Consider the following 18,958-nt stretch of genomic DNA (forward strand, 5'->3'; position numbering starts at 1 on the left):
TGTATATATATATGTAAATATGTGTGTTATAGGAAATTGATGGATAATGGGTTATGGTTGTAATGCATGTGAAACTTGACATGTTAAACCTTGAGAAATTGTTATGTGTTTTCATATTGATTTGGACCTTTTGGCAGGGTGGTTTTTCCTTTGGGAGAAAGGTAAATTTTGCATTGATGCCCTGTATTTAGCTGCAGCGAGAAACTCTCGGGTTTGGAGGGGTACACTGGTCGAAAACTCGCTACAACAAGGATGCATTTTCGCTGCAACGAGAATGACACTGTAGCTTCTCGCTGCAGTGAGAAACTTTCTATTTTCTGGGTTGCAATTTCGCTGCAGCGAGATTAAGGATTAAAAGAGTTAAGTTTAAAATGAGGAGGTTTAGTGAGAAACCCTCGATCAGTTGAGAAACCCTCGTTCGGTTACTAACTAAATTCTAACGTCGTTGCAACGAAAATTCATTCTCGCTACAGCGAGAATGCCTTTCCGCTGCAACGAAGATTCGTTGTTGTATTTGACTTGCTTGTGCAATATTGAAGCTTTCATTCTTCAAATGATTCGCTATGTATGGGTTCATGATTTTCAAACGATTAATCACTTAAGGGCTCGATAAGGGGTTTTATTATGAATGATCCAAATTGCATTGTTTTGAAACAAGTGCATCATGATTTTAAATTTTTCTTTGTTGTTGCTTGTTCCCTTCCTTATTCACTCACTGGGTTTATACTCACCATTTTCAAATTCATGTTTTCAGATCACGAGGCAGCTGGTAGCTAGGACGAGGTGTCCTTGTAGACCTGTGTCCATCTTTTGGTAGGTGTCTCGGCATTCAGTAGCTATACATTCATCCGAGTCCCTCTGCTGGAAGTCGAGTGTTATTTTGTTTTGTATAGACAAACTTAATGTAAATTATTAGAATACATGTTGTAGACATTGTATGTAAATTTTTAAAGAGTAATGCCAGTACGAGTTGGCAATGTATATTACTATTTTGATTCAAAAGTATGAAATATGACTTAGTAATATTTGATGGAATGATGAGTAGGATAAATAAATAGGCTTGCTTAGGCTGAATGGACTACGTCTATTGAGCTCTTCCGCCTGTCATGGCCTGAAAATTTGAGTTGTGACATGCTCGATGCATATGGTATTATATCCATCCTCATCCTTACATCTTGTGTCTTTGGATACATATCCTTTGAGAAATAAATGCCATGTGACATAGGAAAGTGTCCCTTTTTGGACTCAATCATGCTAAACCTCTTTAGCACCTTGTCTATATAAGTGGATTAGGACAATTTTAGTAGCTTCTTTGATTTATCTCTATAGATCTTTATTTCCAGAATATAAGCCGCTTCTCCCAAATCCTTCATGGAAAATTGTTTGGATAGCTAAGTTTTAACAGTCTATAGCATCGGTATATCATTTCCTATTAATAGTATGTCATCAACATAAAGTACTAAAAATACAACTGCTTGTCTATTTACCTACTTGTAAACACATGGATCATCAGGATTCTTGACGAAATCATATTCTTTAATAGTTTTATCAAATTTGATGTTCCAGCTCCTAGATGCTTGCTTCAGCCCATAAATGGACTTTTAAAGTGAGCATACTTTATGCTAATTCTCCATGGATGTAAAACCTTTAGGTTGTGTCATATACACTTCCTTTGCAAATTCTCGTTAAGGAAAGCTGTCTTTACATCCATTTGCCATATCTAATAATCATAATATGCAGCAATAACAAGTAATATCTTAATGGATTTAATCATGGCTACAGATGAGAAGGTTTCGTCATAATCAATTCTTTCAACTTAGTTGTAACCTTTAGCAACCAACCTAGCCTTGTACATTTGTACATTACCATCCATGTTAGTCTTTCTCTTAAAGACCCATTTGCATCCTATGGGTTTTACCCTTTCAGGTGCATCAACCAAAGTCCATACTTGGTTGACATGCATGGCATCCATCTCAGATTTCATGGCCTCTAACCACTTATCAGAATCAATATCAGATATTGCTTCCTCATAAGTAGTAAATAGTATCCTATAATTTGTTTAGGATACTCTACAAACTTGCATTTGTTTGATCTAGCTCCAATCTTATCAAACGATGCACGCTTCACATAAGCCGTATATCCCCAAATCCCTGTATAAGACAAGTTTGGCCTTTTGCCATACCACATTTCATATGGTGTTTTATCAATCGATTTGGTCGGAACCTTATTAAGTAGGTAAGCAGTAGTATCTAAGGCATATCGCCAAAAAGATATCGAAAAGTCTACCCTACTCATCATGGAACGAACCATGTCTAACAGGGTTCGATTTCTCCTTTTAGACACTCCATTATGTTATGGAGTTCCAAGTGGAGTCCATTGTGATATAATCCCATGTTCTATTAGATAATCTAGAAACTCCTAGCTAAGATATTCTCCTTCTCAATCCGATCTAAGAGTGAGAATACTTTTCCCAGTTTGTTTCTCAACTTCAGCCCTAAACTCTTTGAACTTTTCAAAAGCTTCAGACTTGTACTTCATTAAGTACACATAACCAAATCTAGAATGGTCATCTATAAACGTAATGAAATACGAATAACCTATTCTAGCTGGTGTGTTTAAGGGTCCACATACATCCGAATGTATTAGCTATAGGAGCACACCCGCTTTTTCAACCTTTCCAGTAAAAGGAGTCTTAGTCATCTTACCAGGGAGACAACATTCACAAGTTCCATATGATTCACAATCACATGGATCTAGATAACCTTGTTTATATAACTTAGCTACCCTTGTCTCATTGATATGACCAAGTCTACAATGCCAGATATAGGTTTGATTTGGATTATCTTTTCTAGCTTTCATGACATCTATAGTAAGCATTAGGCTGTCATGATCCATAACATAAAGTCCTCCATGACATGTTGCGAGTCCATAAAATATATCATTTAGAATGATAATGCAATGATTGCCCTTCATACTAAATTCAAAATCATCATTCTTAGCTAGGTATGAAATTGAAATGATGTTTCTAGTTAATGTTGGTACACAATAGCACTCTTTTAGCTCCAACACTAAGCCCGATGGTAAAATAAGATCACAAGTCCAACGACAACTGCTACAATTTTTGCACCATTGCCCACTCTTAAGATTACCTTATTTCGACCAAGCCTTTTATTATCCCTTAAAGCTTTTATGTCAATACATAAATGCGATCCACATCCTAAATCTATTATCCAAGATTTTGGATTGGCAGTAGAAAGATTAAGCTCAATCATATTTAAAGTTATCTCTTTACTTGCAAGATTGCATCCTTCCATTTATTGAGAACCTTTCTCAAAGTAATATACCAATCCAAACATTTTAGGCTAATGGCATCAAGTATGCCAAGCAAAGCAGCAATTGTTATTATACCCATTCTAACAACCTATAAATATAGAAAAATAATTTTTATTAGCCTTTCATGTTATAAATCAATTTAAGACGAGGTATTAAATCTTACATTGATTCTCCCACTAATTTTTCATAATAATAGCCCTCACTATTATACGAAAATCTCTACTAGGTATTTCTATTGGGTTGAAACCCCTTTCGAATTATTGCAACCTTAAATGACTCAACAAATCACAATAAGTCTAATTAGGTAGATAACATAGCTTATCAATTGCATCTACATGCAACTCCCATATCAATTAGGTGACAACTCATTGTCTAAATGCATCATATGCATTTTGCCTAACCCTGCCTCTAAGACCATGTGGTCAAGTGTGACACGTCCGAACCACACAGTTTTAGTTGAGTAAGACCCACCAATAGCTTAAACATGCCCGTGTAAAAGTTTAACCTTAAGTGACTCAACAAGTCTCCAATTAAAAGGGTAGCCTAGTTATCTTCTTATATGGTGGAAGGCAACTTAATCATGTGAAACATGTGACTCAATATTTTAATGAGGGATTTTGTTGTTGCTTTTATCTTGTTATTTAGGTCTCATCGAATTTGGCATGCATAGCATTTATAATATTGCATAAAATAAATCTATCACATGCATACTACTAGGATGATTATGGATTTTTATCTAATTTAATTTCCTTAAGCCATCGGAAGAAATTAGTTGGTCAAATCCTAAGAGATTACATACAAATATCACCATATCTTGTAGTCTTGTGATCTTCATGTCTCCTTGGTGCATTCGTCCTTCATTCTTGGAATTACAAAATTTTTTTCTTAATCTAATCCTATGAATTCTAATTACATATATGTAAAGAAACCTCAAGTTACATTTGAGGGGAGTAAGATAAGAAGAGAATTTTACTACTCTTGAATAAAATAGAGGAAAGCCAGAGCACACACTCCCTATTTATAAAATAAATACCAAATACATTCAACCATAACCATCCATAACACATTCTAGTGGTTTAAGTCTATAATCATCCTCATACATTCATAATCATATAATGAACATATAAAACTTATGTTTAATTCAAATCGAAGATCTCATTTGTCATTTGGCAATAATATTACTCAACCTTTAAAGATTTTAATCCAAATACTATGATGTCCTAGTGCCATTAAATGTCTTGTGCCAATTTAAAAGTCCTAGGCCTACTAGGAATTAAATTAAGTAAAGACTTTGTAATCCTAAACCTTTTAGGACTATGAATTTAAATTTGACCCTTATTCTCAATAAGAGTTCTAATTATATAAGAAATTTTATATTCATAGGAATCCTTATCCAATTAGGCTTTCTAATCTTATTAGAAAATTTAATCCTTGTTGTCCTCAATTTTTACAATTCTAGTCCAACTAGAATTAGATCTTTATGGCTAAGAGTCATATTTCTTTGCCAATTTGATTTAAGAATCTTATTTGGGGCAATCCCAAATTCTTTAGGATAAATTCCATTACAATTAGGTGTCTAAATTCAGGTCATAACCAAATTAGTACAACTCTTAATTACAAAGAGAAGAAATAGCACAAGCTAGTGTAATTTTATTAGGTCTGCATCACCTATGCTGTCCCAAATTCTTTGAAGCACCATCCTTCATTGTTTGTTGAGATTTTGGCACCAATTTAGAGACATCCCATGCCTCAAACATCATGCCAAATGCTCTCAAAACCTCAGCAAATTCAAAATACAAATAGCCATGATTTTGCAAGTTCTTATCACACAAGAATACAATTTCAGCAAACTATTTGTGCAGAAACATCATCAGATTACCAACCAAACGAGGTAATTAAATGCTGTAAATTTTCAGAAGTATAGATCATCCTCTTAACCTTCTACCCTCCAAAAATCACGTACAAACTCCATCTCTAAGTCCCTAAAAAAAATTTTCAAAAGTAGATCATGTTATGCTGCCAGATTTTTCAGATTTAGATTCTCTTAAAACAAATCTATAAAATCTTTAAGGACTTATTAAATCTAGATTTTAAATTCATAAATCAAGACTTTAAAGGCCTTCTGAAACATAAATTAGTTTTGAAAAAATCCATTCAAAATTATTCTAAATAATTTTTCAAACTTTGCATCAAATCGACATATAAACAAAACAATTTTTGTAATCTTCAACCATTAAACATAAAACTAGATTAAATCAATTAAAGGAGGCTCTGATTCCACTGTTGAGGATTTAAATCATGCTAAGATGACTCAAACGCAGCAGAATATTATTAACGTTTTAATCCCTAAACCATGGATCACTTTAATTAAAACTAATCTAGAAAAATCACAAGAGAAATTTTAACATACCTGAAATTCTACTTTCTTTGATGGAGTCCTCCTTTGGTTTTTTTTTTTTTTTTTACTTTTGTACACCAATTAGGACTTATCAAATTATAGCAGCACAATTGTCCTGCCTCTAATGGTGATCCACACAGTGATTTGTCGAAATCTCTTCAGTAAAAGTGTGTGAATCCCTAAGTCGAAGTTTTTGTACTAGCAAACTCTCAACTTTGAGCTCCCTTATGTTTCTCTCTTTTTGGTTGTGATCCTATCTCAACACATGAGAAAATAAAATAGAACTCTTCTATATACAAGAGGTGGCTAAGGGATTCTTTTATAGAGTGAATTGACCTACTTTATATCCAATAAGAATTATAAAATATCTTAGGCTAATTAAGCCTTTATTTAATACTCCATCAGTTTACAATTAATTATAATTTTTAATTTTTACTTTATTTCCACATTAATAATCATTTACTATTTCATAAGTAGGTCCAAGTTACCTGATAATGTAAACACTTATCAAATTTAGGGTTTTATGGAGGATGGAATGCTTATTGTCACTATTAGGAAAGAAGTTTCACAGAAGCCAAATATTACAGTCCTTGAAATTATTGAGTAAATTCACTTATCATATATTTTATATGTTCCTAAGCTGTATACTGCAGTCTACATTTACAACGATTACCACTTAAACAATTATGTAATTTTTTATTTTTTTTTTACACATTGCAGTTGACAACAATTATGTAACTTTTGACTTTGTCTATACACATTATAGTTAATAAATAGCTTTATGAATGTTTATGTAAAGTGAGCATCATGTGATTACTAAAATGTAAATATATTTTAACAAATATGGTTTTACTTATATTACACGAATGCATCGCACAAACATTCTCCAATTATAATAAATAGTCTCAAATAATGTAGCTCTAATAAGCCTAAATAAGACATTGACAGATGATAAAGATTAGTAAATGGTTTCTTTAAAACATTATCCATTTCATTGATGTAACGTTTTCCTGCATCGTATGTAAGGAAATTTAATCAAAATAAAACTAACTAGTTAGTACTAACAAACCACACAATTTTCTACGATCCAAGTGGAAAATGTTTTTTTTTTCCTTTTAAATTACTTGCCAAACATAATTCCTTTTTTAATTTAAAATAAAATCTTGCATATATATATATAAAGGACAGTATATGGTTAAAATCCCCTCAAATATTCCAAAACCTGAACTCTAGACCTTTTGTTTTGGCAGTAACTGTAGAGTTTGGTTAGCATCTCACGTGTCGTGGAGCGTGGACCATCGGACATTGGTATGACAACTCCCATTCCGCGCAAGAAACACAATGTTTTGTCTTTCTCCTAATATCTCTCTGCAATTATCCACCAAGAGACTATCATCTTCTGAGTCTTCTAAGTTCTACATAATAACTTCTAAAAATTAATAAAAAAAACATTAACATTAAGGAAAAGTTCCTTCATTGACCCAACAAGCCCGTTCATCGTTACCAAAAGCCAATGAAAATACAACGTTTTTCATTAAATATAATAATACTAGTAAATAGTTTTCTCTCTTCTTTTATTCTTTTAAATATTTTTTCTTACTCTCTGTCCTATCCTAATCAATCAATGCTCTAAAGAGACCACTGAAAACGCTAGGAAGAGATGGAGCATCACCCAGCTCAACCCTAGAAGAAAACAGGAGACCAAATGCTGTCTCTGAAGAAGAAGAAGAAGCACTAGACACAGAGAGGGTATTCTTTTTTTGTACTAAGACCGAGGACTGAGGCTGTTCTTATCTAAGGAAAAGGGATACTCTTTTTTTTTTTTTTACAAAGACTAAGGTCTTCTGGAAGTGGGTATTGCAGGGTTTTTGAAAATATGGAAGAAGGAGATCGGATTGAAGAGAGTAGCAGTGTGAGACTGACTGGTAGAACTTACAGTGGTGGTGGGGTCGGTGAGTCAAGGTGGGTGGATGGTAGTGAAGTGGACTCAGAGTCACCTCCTTGGTCATTGCTTGATGAAAATGAGGGTAAAGAAGGGTATGGATCTTTGAGGAGGAGACTGGTCAAGAAGCCCAAGAGAGTTGATTCATTTGATGTTGAAGCCATGGAAATTGCAGGTGCTCATGGTCACCGCTCTAAGGTAAGTAACTAGATTATCTCCATTTCCTTGAAAATTATACACTTTGAATATATTTGTATATAATGTTATTCTTTTCCCCTTTAAAGTCTTTGCTTTTGGGGTTTTGGTGTATCAATATTACATTATTATCACTAACCAACTGCTTAATGTATTGAAAAATTGATATAAAAATTCGATGCTTGGAACAACTATATTTTCCCAATTTCTTATATTGACCTTTTTAAGTTTAGCCAATAAAGAAGTTTAGCATATACTCTTAGCATACTAGAAAGGAAGTGCTGTGATTTAGATGTCCTCAAGTTTCTCATATCTTCAATTGGCACAGCTTGACTCATTTATAACTTACGTATCAAGTGCTACAAATTTGAGCAACTTTTTTTTGTTTTTAAGTTAAGAAATAATATGTAAATAACTGGTGTATAGAGCAAATAGTGTCTTCAATTAAGAATGATTAGTAAATAGTACTCAAACCTGTAACAAATCAAGAAGAAAGTGATTAGGGTTTTACATATGATAGCTAGGAAATTATACAAGTTGCTATTCTTTCCATGTTGATTAGCATTTTATATTAAAAATGCATGAATATTTATCCATTGAAGTGAATTCCCTATCTTGTTTCCAAGAAATCAACTATAAGGATAGGGCACTGTCAATAAAGAACTGTTTGATCCTTTTTTGAAGGAATTTACATGTCAATAAGCTCCACCATATTCTCTTACTAAAATATATGACTTTAATATCAGGACCTTTCAACTTGGCGAACTCTTGCATTGGCATTTCAAACACTTGGGGTCGTTTATGGTGACATGGGAACAAGCCCTTTATATGTTTTCAGTGATGTCTTCAGCAAGGTAAACATTGAATCAGATGTGGATATCTTGGGGGCCTTATCACTGGTGATGTACACAATTGCTCTAGTCCCCTTGGCAAAATACGTATTTGTTGTTCTTCAAGCCAATGATAATGGGGAAGGTAAGGGCTGCTGTATTAGGATTCTTAGTCTCCTTACTTTTAACTGGCTATGTCGGAGATCATTTACATATTAACAAATAAATTAATGTAATTGTAGGGGGAACATTTGCACTATACTCGCTGATTTGCAGGTATGCTAAGGTCAACATGCTGCCAAATCGTCAGCCAGCTGATGAACAGATATCAAGTTTTAAGCTTAAACTGCCCACTCCAGAGTTAGAAAGGGCTTTAAACATAAAAGAGACTTTGGAAAGAAGATCATCCTTGAAGACCCTCTTGTTGCTGTTGGTTTTGATGGGAACTTCCATGGTCATAGGGGATGGTATTCTAACCCCAGCAATATCAGGTAGATATCTTGCCTTGAAGTTGACAAAACCAGGGCTATTTTTATTGTTCTGTTTTTTGCCATTTCAGTGAATAGCTGAATGGTATATTGGATGCATTGAACCTGGATGTTGCAATTGTTTAGGTTCAGAAAAATTTGTCTCACCGTAATTTTAGAACTCAAGATGTCTTAAGTGAGGCCTTTTCTGATTTATGGTTCAGGAAAATTCTTGGCAACTTATGGTTGAATGATATGATAAATTCTACTTTAGAAAAAGAAAAGGATTTAATACAGTCCCTTAGTTCCATGTAACAGTTTTTGGTGAAGACCTCAAAAAATTTAAGTTGCCACTTGCTACTAGGAGAGCAAGCTTCTGCATCTGGTTATATTTGATAGACCTAATTCGGAGCTTCATCCATGTAACATGAGTAAGGGAGCATTAAGGATTCCATATAGACAACCAATTTGCAGATCTTTGCAGTTGAATAGGCAGATGAATGCTTATAATTTTTATTGGAGGGTACTCAAACCTTGAAATATGCTGAAACTTGAATGTGATTTTAAGATTTACATATATGCCATTCATTTGTGTCGAATACTTATAAATATATGCCATGAATACTTATAAATATGCCATTCATTTCATCAAGCAAGGTTCAATGTCCCAGGTTTACATATATTTGACTTCTACAATTTTGCTTACGCATCTGTGTCAAAACAAACTGTAAAGGTCCCTAGGACATTACTTTGATAGCACATGGTACCCCAGACCTTGTTGACTGTCTGCACCATACAATTTGCACGCTGTAAAAAGTTCAAAGTCAAAGTCATGCAGCTACTGCTTGATCTAATTAATTTTTTAATAGTGAAAAGTGTGGTAAGGAACTTCACGTCTTCAAGCTGCATGTTTGAGTTCACATGTGAAACCCAAATTTTCTGTTTTCGTTGTTCTTGTGGTAGGTTTAATCGATGAGCATGCAGTAAATAGTAAAAACTCTCTCTGCTGGATTGAATTGATTTCCATTGCTTTGTATGTGTTTTTCAATTTCTTAAAACTGGAGTGCTCCTATTTTCACCTGCTGGAATTACAACAAATATGCACTATCTTTTTTACTTATTGAATGACTTCAATGTTATATACATGGGTTAATACTGATGTAAGATTGTTATGATTTTCTGTTGCAGTTATGTCTGCTGTAAGTGGTCTTCAGGGTGAAATAAAAGGATTTAATACAAGTGGGTATTTTCATTCTCTTTGATTCATAAAATATATATTGTAGAGGGTCCTTCTATGAAAGAACTGAAGAGTTCAAGTATTGATAGTAGATGGACAATAGGGGCATAAGGCAGCCATCATATAATTCCATTGTTTCTTTTCTTCTGGTTGATTCCTGATTATTTAGAATGAACCTGATGTCTATTCTCATATTAATTTCTAGAAGCATCTAAGAATAAATAAATAAAAAAAACTCTTAATGGGTGGGTTGGGGAACTGGAGTAGCCTTGAGTTTGATTCCTAAATCAAGGTTCTACCAGGCTGGCTGAATATCATGTTAATCACTTTATATTGATGTTTATAAATACGCACCATCATCATGGCTTTGACCTGTTAATTTATTAGGTTTTAGAGCAATGAACTGTCATCATTTTTTTTCATCTATCTATTTTGTTCACAGCTGCGGTGGTTGTTGTTTCAATTGTAATCTTGGTAGCATTGTTCAGCATACAGCGGTTTGGTACCAGTAAAGTTGGTGTCATGTTTGCTCCAGCACTTGCTTTGTGGTTCTTCTCTCTGGGTTCAATAGGGATTTACAATCTAGTGAAGCATGATATTACAGTCATCAAGGCATTCAATCCGGCTTATATCTATTTTTTCTTCAAGAAGAACAGCAGAGATGCCTGGTCTGCTCTTGGAGGTTGCGTGCTGTGCATTACAGGTACATTATGCTTTTACGTAGAGGACCCTGAGAGTATATGGGCAATGCTTATCAAACATCTATATCTTTCATGATGTACTAGGATAATAGAGGAACACAGAAGCTGGACATGCTAGAGAGTATCACATTGCAGGGAACTGTTTTTGGTTGAAGTCATTTAAACTAGTTGATTTATTTAAATTCATTTTTTGAACCTGTGTAATATAGCTTTTAATACTTTTATTTAATGTTGAGATGAGTGGCTTCTTCATATGAAGTTGTAGAAACAAATACATATATTAGTGGTGTAACATGTTTCTATTTGTCACTACAGGAGCTGAAGCAATGTTTGCGGATCTAGGGCATTTCTCCGTACGAGCCATACAGGTTGCTCTTTCATGAATACATCTTCACTACTTCCTTGAAGAATGACCATGGATTTTCATTTACTAGATGCTTCTTATGATTAATTTCTATTACCTGTACAGATTGCTTTCACCTTTGTAGTGTTTCCCTGCCTTCTCTTGGCATATATGGGCCAGGCTGCGTATCTAATGAGATACCCTGATTCTTCAGGAAGAATATTCTATGATTCTGTGCCAGGTTACAGTTGCCAACAGGCTGCTTTTCTTCATCTAGTTTCACTTAATATATTCAAAATTATAATCAAGAAAAGTTAGTTTTTATTAAGTGCTCATTTGACGCTTCACTTTCTGCTTCTCATGAATAAACAGATAGCCTTTTCTGGCCAGTTTTTGTAGTAGCCACCATTGCTGCCATGATTGCCAGCCAAGCAATGATATCTGCTACATTTTCATGTGTCAAGCAGTCTATGGCACTTGGATGCTTCCCGAGACTGAAGATAATTCACACCTCAAGGAGACTGATGGGTCAAATTTACATCCCTGTGATCAATTGGTTTTTAATGATCATGTGTGTAGTTGTTGTTTCCATCTTTCGCAGCACTACAGATATCGCCAATGCATATGGTTAGTAATTTTAATTATACCAACTCCTCTTTTGCTCTTTTGCTCCTCTCATTCCTGAAAGGTGTCTTTTTTATTTATTCAAAATGTTGTAGTGCCTTATCTTTTTACAATGAAAAAAAAAATAAACCCATGCTTTTACGTGCTCTTTTTGGGTGCTTTTCCTACTCCACTTGAGTGTCTTCTTTTGGTTATGCAGCATTCAGAATTTTTACTCGATAAATATGGACTGTTTGTACTTCACAAAGATTTGCATTTACTATTTTGTTAGTGTAAATATTCGCAACAGTTTCTATAATTTTGAACTTACACATTTATAATGGCCTTCCGTCTCTTGATACTTCCCCATGTCATGGTAGCAACGCCTCCCACTTTGTTTTGAACTCGTATTTGATTTTATTTATTTAGTCAGTGTCTGTCCTGACCTTTCTTGTTGTCTTTGTCTTTTGTCTTATTTGTTGATTGTGGTTCCTAATTGATTGTAAATTGGTGTATTATTCTATGCTATTGAGTAGAACTGATGCCTGAATTTCCACCATAATCAGAATGACTTATGGGCAAGGAAAGAGCTGATTAAGCTTGTAGCTTCTATTACTAATTTTATGATGGTAACTTCTCTAATGCCTGTCTAAAATGTTTGTGCAGGCATAGCTGAAGTTGGTGTTATGATGGTCACAACCTCTCTGGTGACACTGGTAATGCTTCTAATATGGCAGACCAATTTGTTTATGGCTTTGTGTTTCCCACTTGTATTTGGATCGATAGAGCTTATTTACTTTTCTGCTGTTCTATCAAAAGTCTTAGAAGGAGGTTGGCTTCCGCTTGTTTTTGCTGCTTTCTTTCTGACTGTGATGTACATTTGGAACTATGGAAGTGTGCTGAAGTACCAGAGTGAGGTCAGGGAGAAAATATCCATGGACTTCATGCATGAACTTGGCTCCACACTTGGGACAGTGAGGGTTCCAGGGATTGGTTTGTTATACAATGAGCTTGTCCATGGCATTCCCTCAATTTTCGGGCAGTTTCTACTTAGCCTACCCGCCATTCATTCTACTATCGTGTTTGTTTGCATCAAATATGTCCCTGTTCCTGTGGTCCCTCAGGAGGAGAGATTTCTTTTTCGAAGAGTTTGCCCAAAAGACTATCATATGTTTCGATGTATTGCTCGATATGGTTACAAAGATATTCGAAAGGAGGATCACCATGCATTTGAGCAACTTTTGGTTCAAAGCCTTGAGAATTTCTTGAGAAAAGAGGCTCAAGATCTTGCCTTGGAGAGCACTTTGACTGAGATGGACATTGATAGTGTTTCAGTGAGCTCAAGGGATTATGGAACCCAGGGTACTTATGGTAATGAGGAGCTTAAAATCCCATTGATGCATGATAGAAGATTGGAAGAAGCAGGAACTTCTACCTCAGAAGAAGCTTCAGCAGCATTGCCTTCTAGTGTCATGTCATCGGATGAAGACCCGAGTTTGGAATATGAGCTTTCAGCTCTGCGAGAAGCTATAGATTCAGGATTTACATATTTTCTAGCACATGGTGATGTGAGGGCCAAAAAGAACTCCGTTTTTCTTAAGAAACTCGTCATAAACTACTTCTATGCATTCCTAAGGAGGAACTGTCGAGCTGGGGCTGCAAATATGAGTGTACCTCACATGAATATCTTGCAAGTGGGCATGACATACATGGTCTGATTTGCTTGCCACATGAAAAGCTGCCATTTCATCGATCCTGCCCCCCATTGCCAGTTCAAATATTGTTTATTTATCACCTCAATTAGAGCCAAGAATGATAAATATTTGTACATCAGGATTGGCTGCCAATGGAAAATTTATATTGAACCTGTCGGCGTGTGTGGTTTTCCAGTTTTACTTGGCCCCTGGAGTCATTTCACCGTCAGCTTAATTAAGTCATTCCTTATCGATGTTAATCATTGACATGGTGTGGCGTCTACAAGCTGTGCAAGAACGTAAGAAGGCCAATTATCTATCCCCCCAACTTAATTCAATGGATGTGGGCTCTGGCACAAACAAATTCCTCAAAACTTGCTTCAAACTAGAATTGGTTTTTTTAGCCTCTCTTCCTCAACTACTCCAGCTGGAAACTCGATGGTGTGGCATATCCTAAATCGGCACTTTGGGGTCAACTTGTGCTGTCTGGCTTCATAAAGCAAAGGGCAAAAAGGCAGCTTCCATTAAAGGGGCTTTCACCTTTCCTTTCCTTTCCTTTTCTTTAAAAATATCAACGTCGAAACCCAAAACGCTGCAGATATCTACAACTGCAACTAGCTAGGACGATTTTTTTGCTTCTTTTCATATCATGGGCGAATCTGGATTTAGGATTTTCCATGGGATGTTGCTTGTTTATGTCATGTTTGAGGTGGTAGCTCACATCCTCCTGCCACTCATAAATAAAATACATACATACATACATATATATATATATATATATATGAATAAAAATAAAACGTTTCCTGGTCTCACTTTGCTTTGTTGAGTAGAGGATGTCGGCCAAAAATAAAACGTTTCCTGGTCTCACTTTGCTTTGTTGAGTAGAGGATGTCGGCCACACCATCGAGGTTAATGACAGGTTCCCCGGAATGGCCAAAGCAAAGCACCAATAATTCATCCATTGCAATTATTATTTAATAATCTAAAAACGCCAAAAACATGGCTCATATGTCGTCTCTCGTGCAAAATATTGAAAAACTCCTGCTGATTACACCTACACACAAACGCCAATTTATCATAATTATTGCATCTGCAATCAGCAATTCGCTTTTGCAATATCTTATCAACATACTATCATTGTTATAATTTAAAATCTTAATTTAGAAATTTTAGATTTCAATATTGGAATAAAATAAATGAAATTTATAAAATCAAATAGAAGTTTTATTCTTATGTCATTGTCTTTAAAAAGTTTTTAAACTTATGACATGTCATATAATATTGACGTGATATACTGACATGTCATAATATATTATGACATGAAAATATAATTGTTTGATATTTTTCACTTTTTACATCAACATTACATACATATAAAATAAAATAACAAATGATATTTTAATTAATAATCATTAATCATAAATTTATATAATTTAAAATAAAAATATAAAATTTTAATTAAATATAATAAAAAAACTTAAAAAGTTTTTAAAATAATTTCAAAGATTTAAATTTCATAATCTAATTTAAAATTATATATAGAGAAATAAATTTGGTATAGAAAAGACGTAGATACCTTAAATTGAGAGGACAATCCCAAGGGTATGAAACTCCGAGAAAAGCAATAAAAGATAACATTTAAAGCAAAAGGTTAATCTCTATCTCAAAGTGGTAGGTGGCCCTCCAAGCAGAGGAAGAGAAGCAAAAAGATGAATGGTTTGCATCATCATAAAAAGAAAAGAAAATTGGGACCAATATAAAAGTGGGTCCATCCCACTTGAAGTCAACCCGTGTCGGTATGACAGTGCCTTGCATGCCTCCAGAAAAGTTGTCTGCATGCACGCCATGGTGTTGAAACAGTTGTTGAGACGGGGAAAGGGACCTCAGAGACTCGTCAAATTTTGCTTTCAAGTTATTTAATTACATACTAATCATAATTAACTTCGCTAATGATAACGCTTTGTATAAATCTTAAATGAAGTTTCGTGGAGGATTCGTTTTCACCTTTTACCATGGAGTAGGGGGGTAAGGCATGCCCAACTTAAAATATTGCTTCACTAAAATGAGTGATAATAACCACAAAAATATGATTAAAAATTGATGGATTTTATTATTAGTTGTAATCTTGTTAATTTGTGTTTGTAAGTGGGACAATTAGGTAGACATATATATGGATGGAGAAGCTTTTAGGTGATCCAACTCAAGTACAATAACTTTAAGTCTACTTCAAATTTTGGGCATTAATAAATAATAATGAAATGTTGCATGCAATACACAGGCTGAAGGATCAAGGCATTTGGTTGACTTTCACGATATTGGTGGGCTAGACGGCCACTCAGACTCATGACTCATTCAAATGGTTAGGTTGTCCAATCCAAGGACCATGGACTTGCTTACTAATTGGAAAGCACTATATAATTCAGAACCTTTAAAAGAAATTTAAATAATTATTTGAAAAATATTATTCAATTATTANATATATATATATATATATATATATATATATATATATATATATATATATATATATATATATATATAACACCAATGTGTCACTCATATGTATACAGTTAAAATGGTATAGATGTAAGGGGTCCCATGAGATTTGGATCATAATATCTTTTAGGTATAATATCTAAAAAGCTTTTTAATTATTAAGAACATTTTAAATAAATTTTATTTTTTATAATTTTATATCTTTATTTTAAATTAATAAATTTTTTAATTAATTGTTCTTAATCGAGATGTCAATTGTCATTTTATGTAATGTGATATTGACGTAATATGCTAATATATTATGGTGGATGGTGTGTATTTTTACCATTCACATCAATGTAAAATGAGCATAAAATAACAAGTGTCATTTTAAATAATGACAATTAATCAATTATTAGTTTTAAAAATTTATTAGATTTAAAATAAAAATATAAAAATTTAATTGATCATAATATAAGAATGAAGATTTATTTAAATTTTCATAAATAATTCAAAAACTTTTGTAAACACTATATCTATTTTTTACTATATAACACAAAATGATTCTCCCGTTATTAATAAACTCTTTTAACAATTACTTTATACCCAACAATTAATATTACAAAAAGTTTGCTATAATTTTCTAGCGAAATCTAGTATAGAAACCTGCCTGATGACTTAAAGTATACCCATAACAGCAAATTTCGTGCATTAATAGAACAAATCATGAGTTATATTGGCCAAGAATTAAATAGCAGATAAGGAATAGTACATCACAACCAAATAATTGACCCAAATTGGCTTGGTATATTAATTAAGGTCCTACATCAGTTGATTGATTCAATTCAATCCTCGTGCGGGCAAAAGATTTAGGGAATAAAACAAGAAAAAAATTTCAATCCTGTCTTTTCATTTTTAATTTTGAAAATACATGTGTGACCCTCCTCCTAACAAGACGACGTTTAAACATGCAGAGCCTATTTGGTTTAATTTGTTTTTAATTTAAAAACTATTACGAAATTTTTATTAAAAATAATAATTTTTAAAATTAAATTAAATTTATTTAATAAATTTATTTTTATAAGTATTTTTTATAAATAAGTTGTTAGGCAAAACAATTTATACAAATTCTAATTGAGAGAGAGAGTATTTTTTGATAATGTAATGTTGAGATTATTTTTAATAAATTAAGACATTTTTAAAACAAAAAGAAATATTTTTTTTCTAAAAAATTGACGTGTTTTTAAAAGAAAAAAAAAAGAGAAATCTTCTCTTTGGAGCTTTTCTTAAAAGTTTCTCAAAATCCTGTTTGACCCGAGTTTTACTTTTAAGAGATAAATAAACTGAAAAAAATCTGGACCAAACAAACACTTAGCCTCCTTGGTGCATATGGCTGTAACCACATTTTTCTTGCCTACTTAATCACGCCTTCAACTACATACAAAGAAACATTATAAACAAAGAATGGAGTTGGGAAGATTGATTTGGCAATTTGGATTATATAATATATATAGTATAAGTTTAGAGTGGCTTGGACATTAGTTAGATGGAAAAGCATTAGCTTTGAATGGTTCCGTAGGGAACCAAAGTTTAGGCCACGAAAGAAAGAAGAAAGGGACCATCATCCATGGCTGTCCAATGACCATAATTAATTATCCTCCCAGATTAGGTATTCTGTTAAATAACTTGCAAAGAGAGACTGACTAATGCTCCCTGACCTAATAACCACAACAATTTTGATTTCCCAAATTGTTTATTGCGGTTTCCATCACGCTTAACCTAATTCCTGACGTCATCTGGACTTCCATTTAATTTGAAAGTTCTCATTGCCATATTTAATTTCTTTTGGGACAAAGAGAATTAAACCATTCGGATTAAGTTGGAACCGACTTTAATTTGTTCACACACTTGGCTATTTCAAACTGCTGTATGTTTATACATATTGTACGCAATGATATCAGTGTGCATGCTCTCTCTTACCATGAATAACACAATGACTCCATCTATCTACTTTCAGTGTTTGTCAGGTTTTGTTTTTCCATCTCTTTAATTTTCTTCATCTAAATATCCATTTGTAGATTTGTTCATTGATTTCTTTCCATTATGTGTAGGAAATTACGTCATACATATTAGAAAATATACAATTGTTATTACTATGGTCTCTATATGTTTTAACATACAACTAGTAACTGTTCCTGTGCGTTGTTGCGGGTGTAAAATTTTTTCTTCATTAAATTAATAAATATCCTCATTATATTATGAAAATACTCTGTATGTAATTAGTCTTTATTTTATTTTTGAAGAAAAAAATATTAGAACCTGATTTTTAAAATAGATATATGTAATAAGTATTTCTATGTATCTTGAAATGGCCATTTCAGAAACCAAACAAACAAAGCGAAAGAGGGTTTTAAGGAATAGAGGATAATAGAATTGTAATTCTCCCAACTATGCATGTCATAAAAAAAAAACAAATAATAATAATAAAATAAAATGATTATCTACATTAACTTTCTCAATGTATATCCGTTAAATCATTATTAATGTCATTCAGATTGAAATGTGAAAATTCATATAATCAATCTTGAGTATAAATAAAAATTTATATAAATTTAAGAGTTCAAAAACTCTGATATACGCATCAAACGTAAATCCATCAATATTAAAAGTGAATTCAGAAATAATTATAGATGAAGGAACCACCAATTCATCATAATAATATCTATGACTAGAGGGTTTT

At 33.3% G+C, this 18,958-nt stretch overlaps 1 protein-coding gene across 1 annotated transcript; it reads left to right on the forward strand.

The window, feature by feature from the left end:
• Positions 7,307–14,297, forward strand: LOC18609410 (putative potassium transporter 12). The gene is made up of 10 exons (XM_007044502.2): positions 7,307–7,480; positions 7,595–7,871; positions 8,615–8,843; positions 8,941–9,189; positions 10,354–10,404; positions 10,845–11,105; positions 11,419–11,471; positions 11,573–11,687; positions 11,819–12,073; positions 12,716–14,297. The coding sequence occupies exons 2-10, from the start codon at positions 7,608–7,610 to the stop codon at positions 13,765–13,767; spliced, it is 2,529 nt and encodes an 842-aa protein (XP_007044564.2). The 5' UTR covers positions 7,307–7,480; positions 7,595–7,607; the 3' UTR covers positions 13,768–14,297.

The sequence above is a fragment of the Theobroma cacao genome, chromosome 2 (assembly GCF_000208745.1).
Source record: "Theobroma cacao cultivar B97-61/B2 chromosome 2, Criollo_cocoa_genome_V2, whole genome shotgun sequence".
Lineage (NCBI taxonomy): Eukaryota > Viridiplantae > Streptophyta > Magnoliopsida > Malvales > Malvaceae > Theobroma > Theobroma cacao.

Excerpts from the sequence above, each read along its gene's own strand:
- LOC18609410 (XM_007044502.2), top strand. The coding sequence starts at position 7,608 with ATGGAAGAAGGAGATCGGATTGAAGAGAGTAGCAGTGTGAGACTGACT. Across the intron at positions 7,872-8,614 it reads CTCATGGTCACCGCTCTAAG|GACCTTTCAACTTGGCGAAC; the intron begins GTAAGTAACTAG and ends CTTTAATATCAG. Across the intron at positions 10,405-10,844 it reads AATAAAAGGATTTAATACAA|CTGCGGTGGTTGTTGTTTCA; the intron begins GTGGGTATTTTC and ends TTTTGTTCACAG.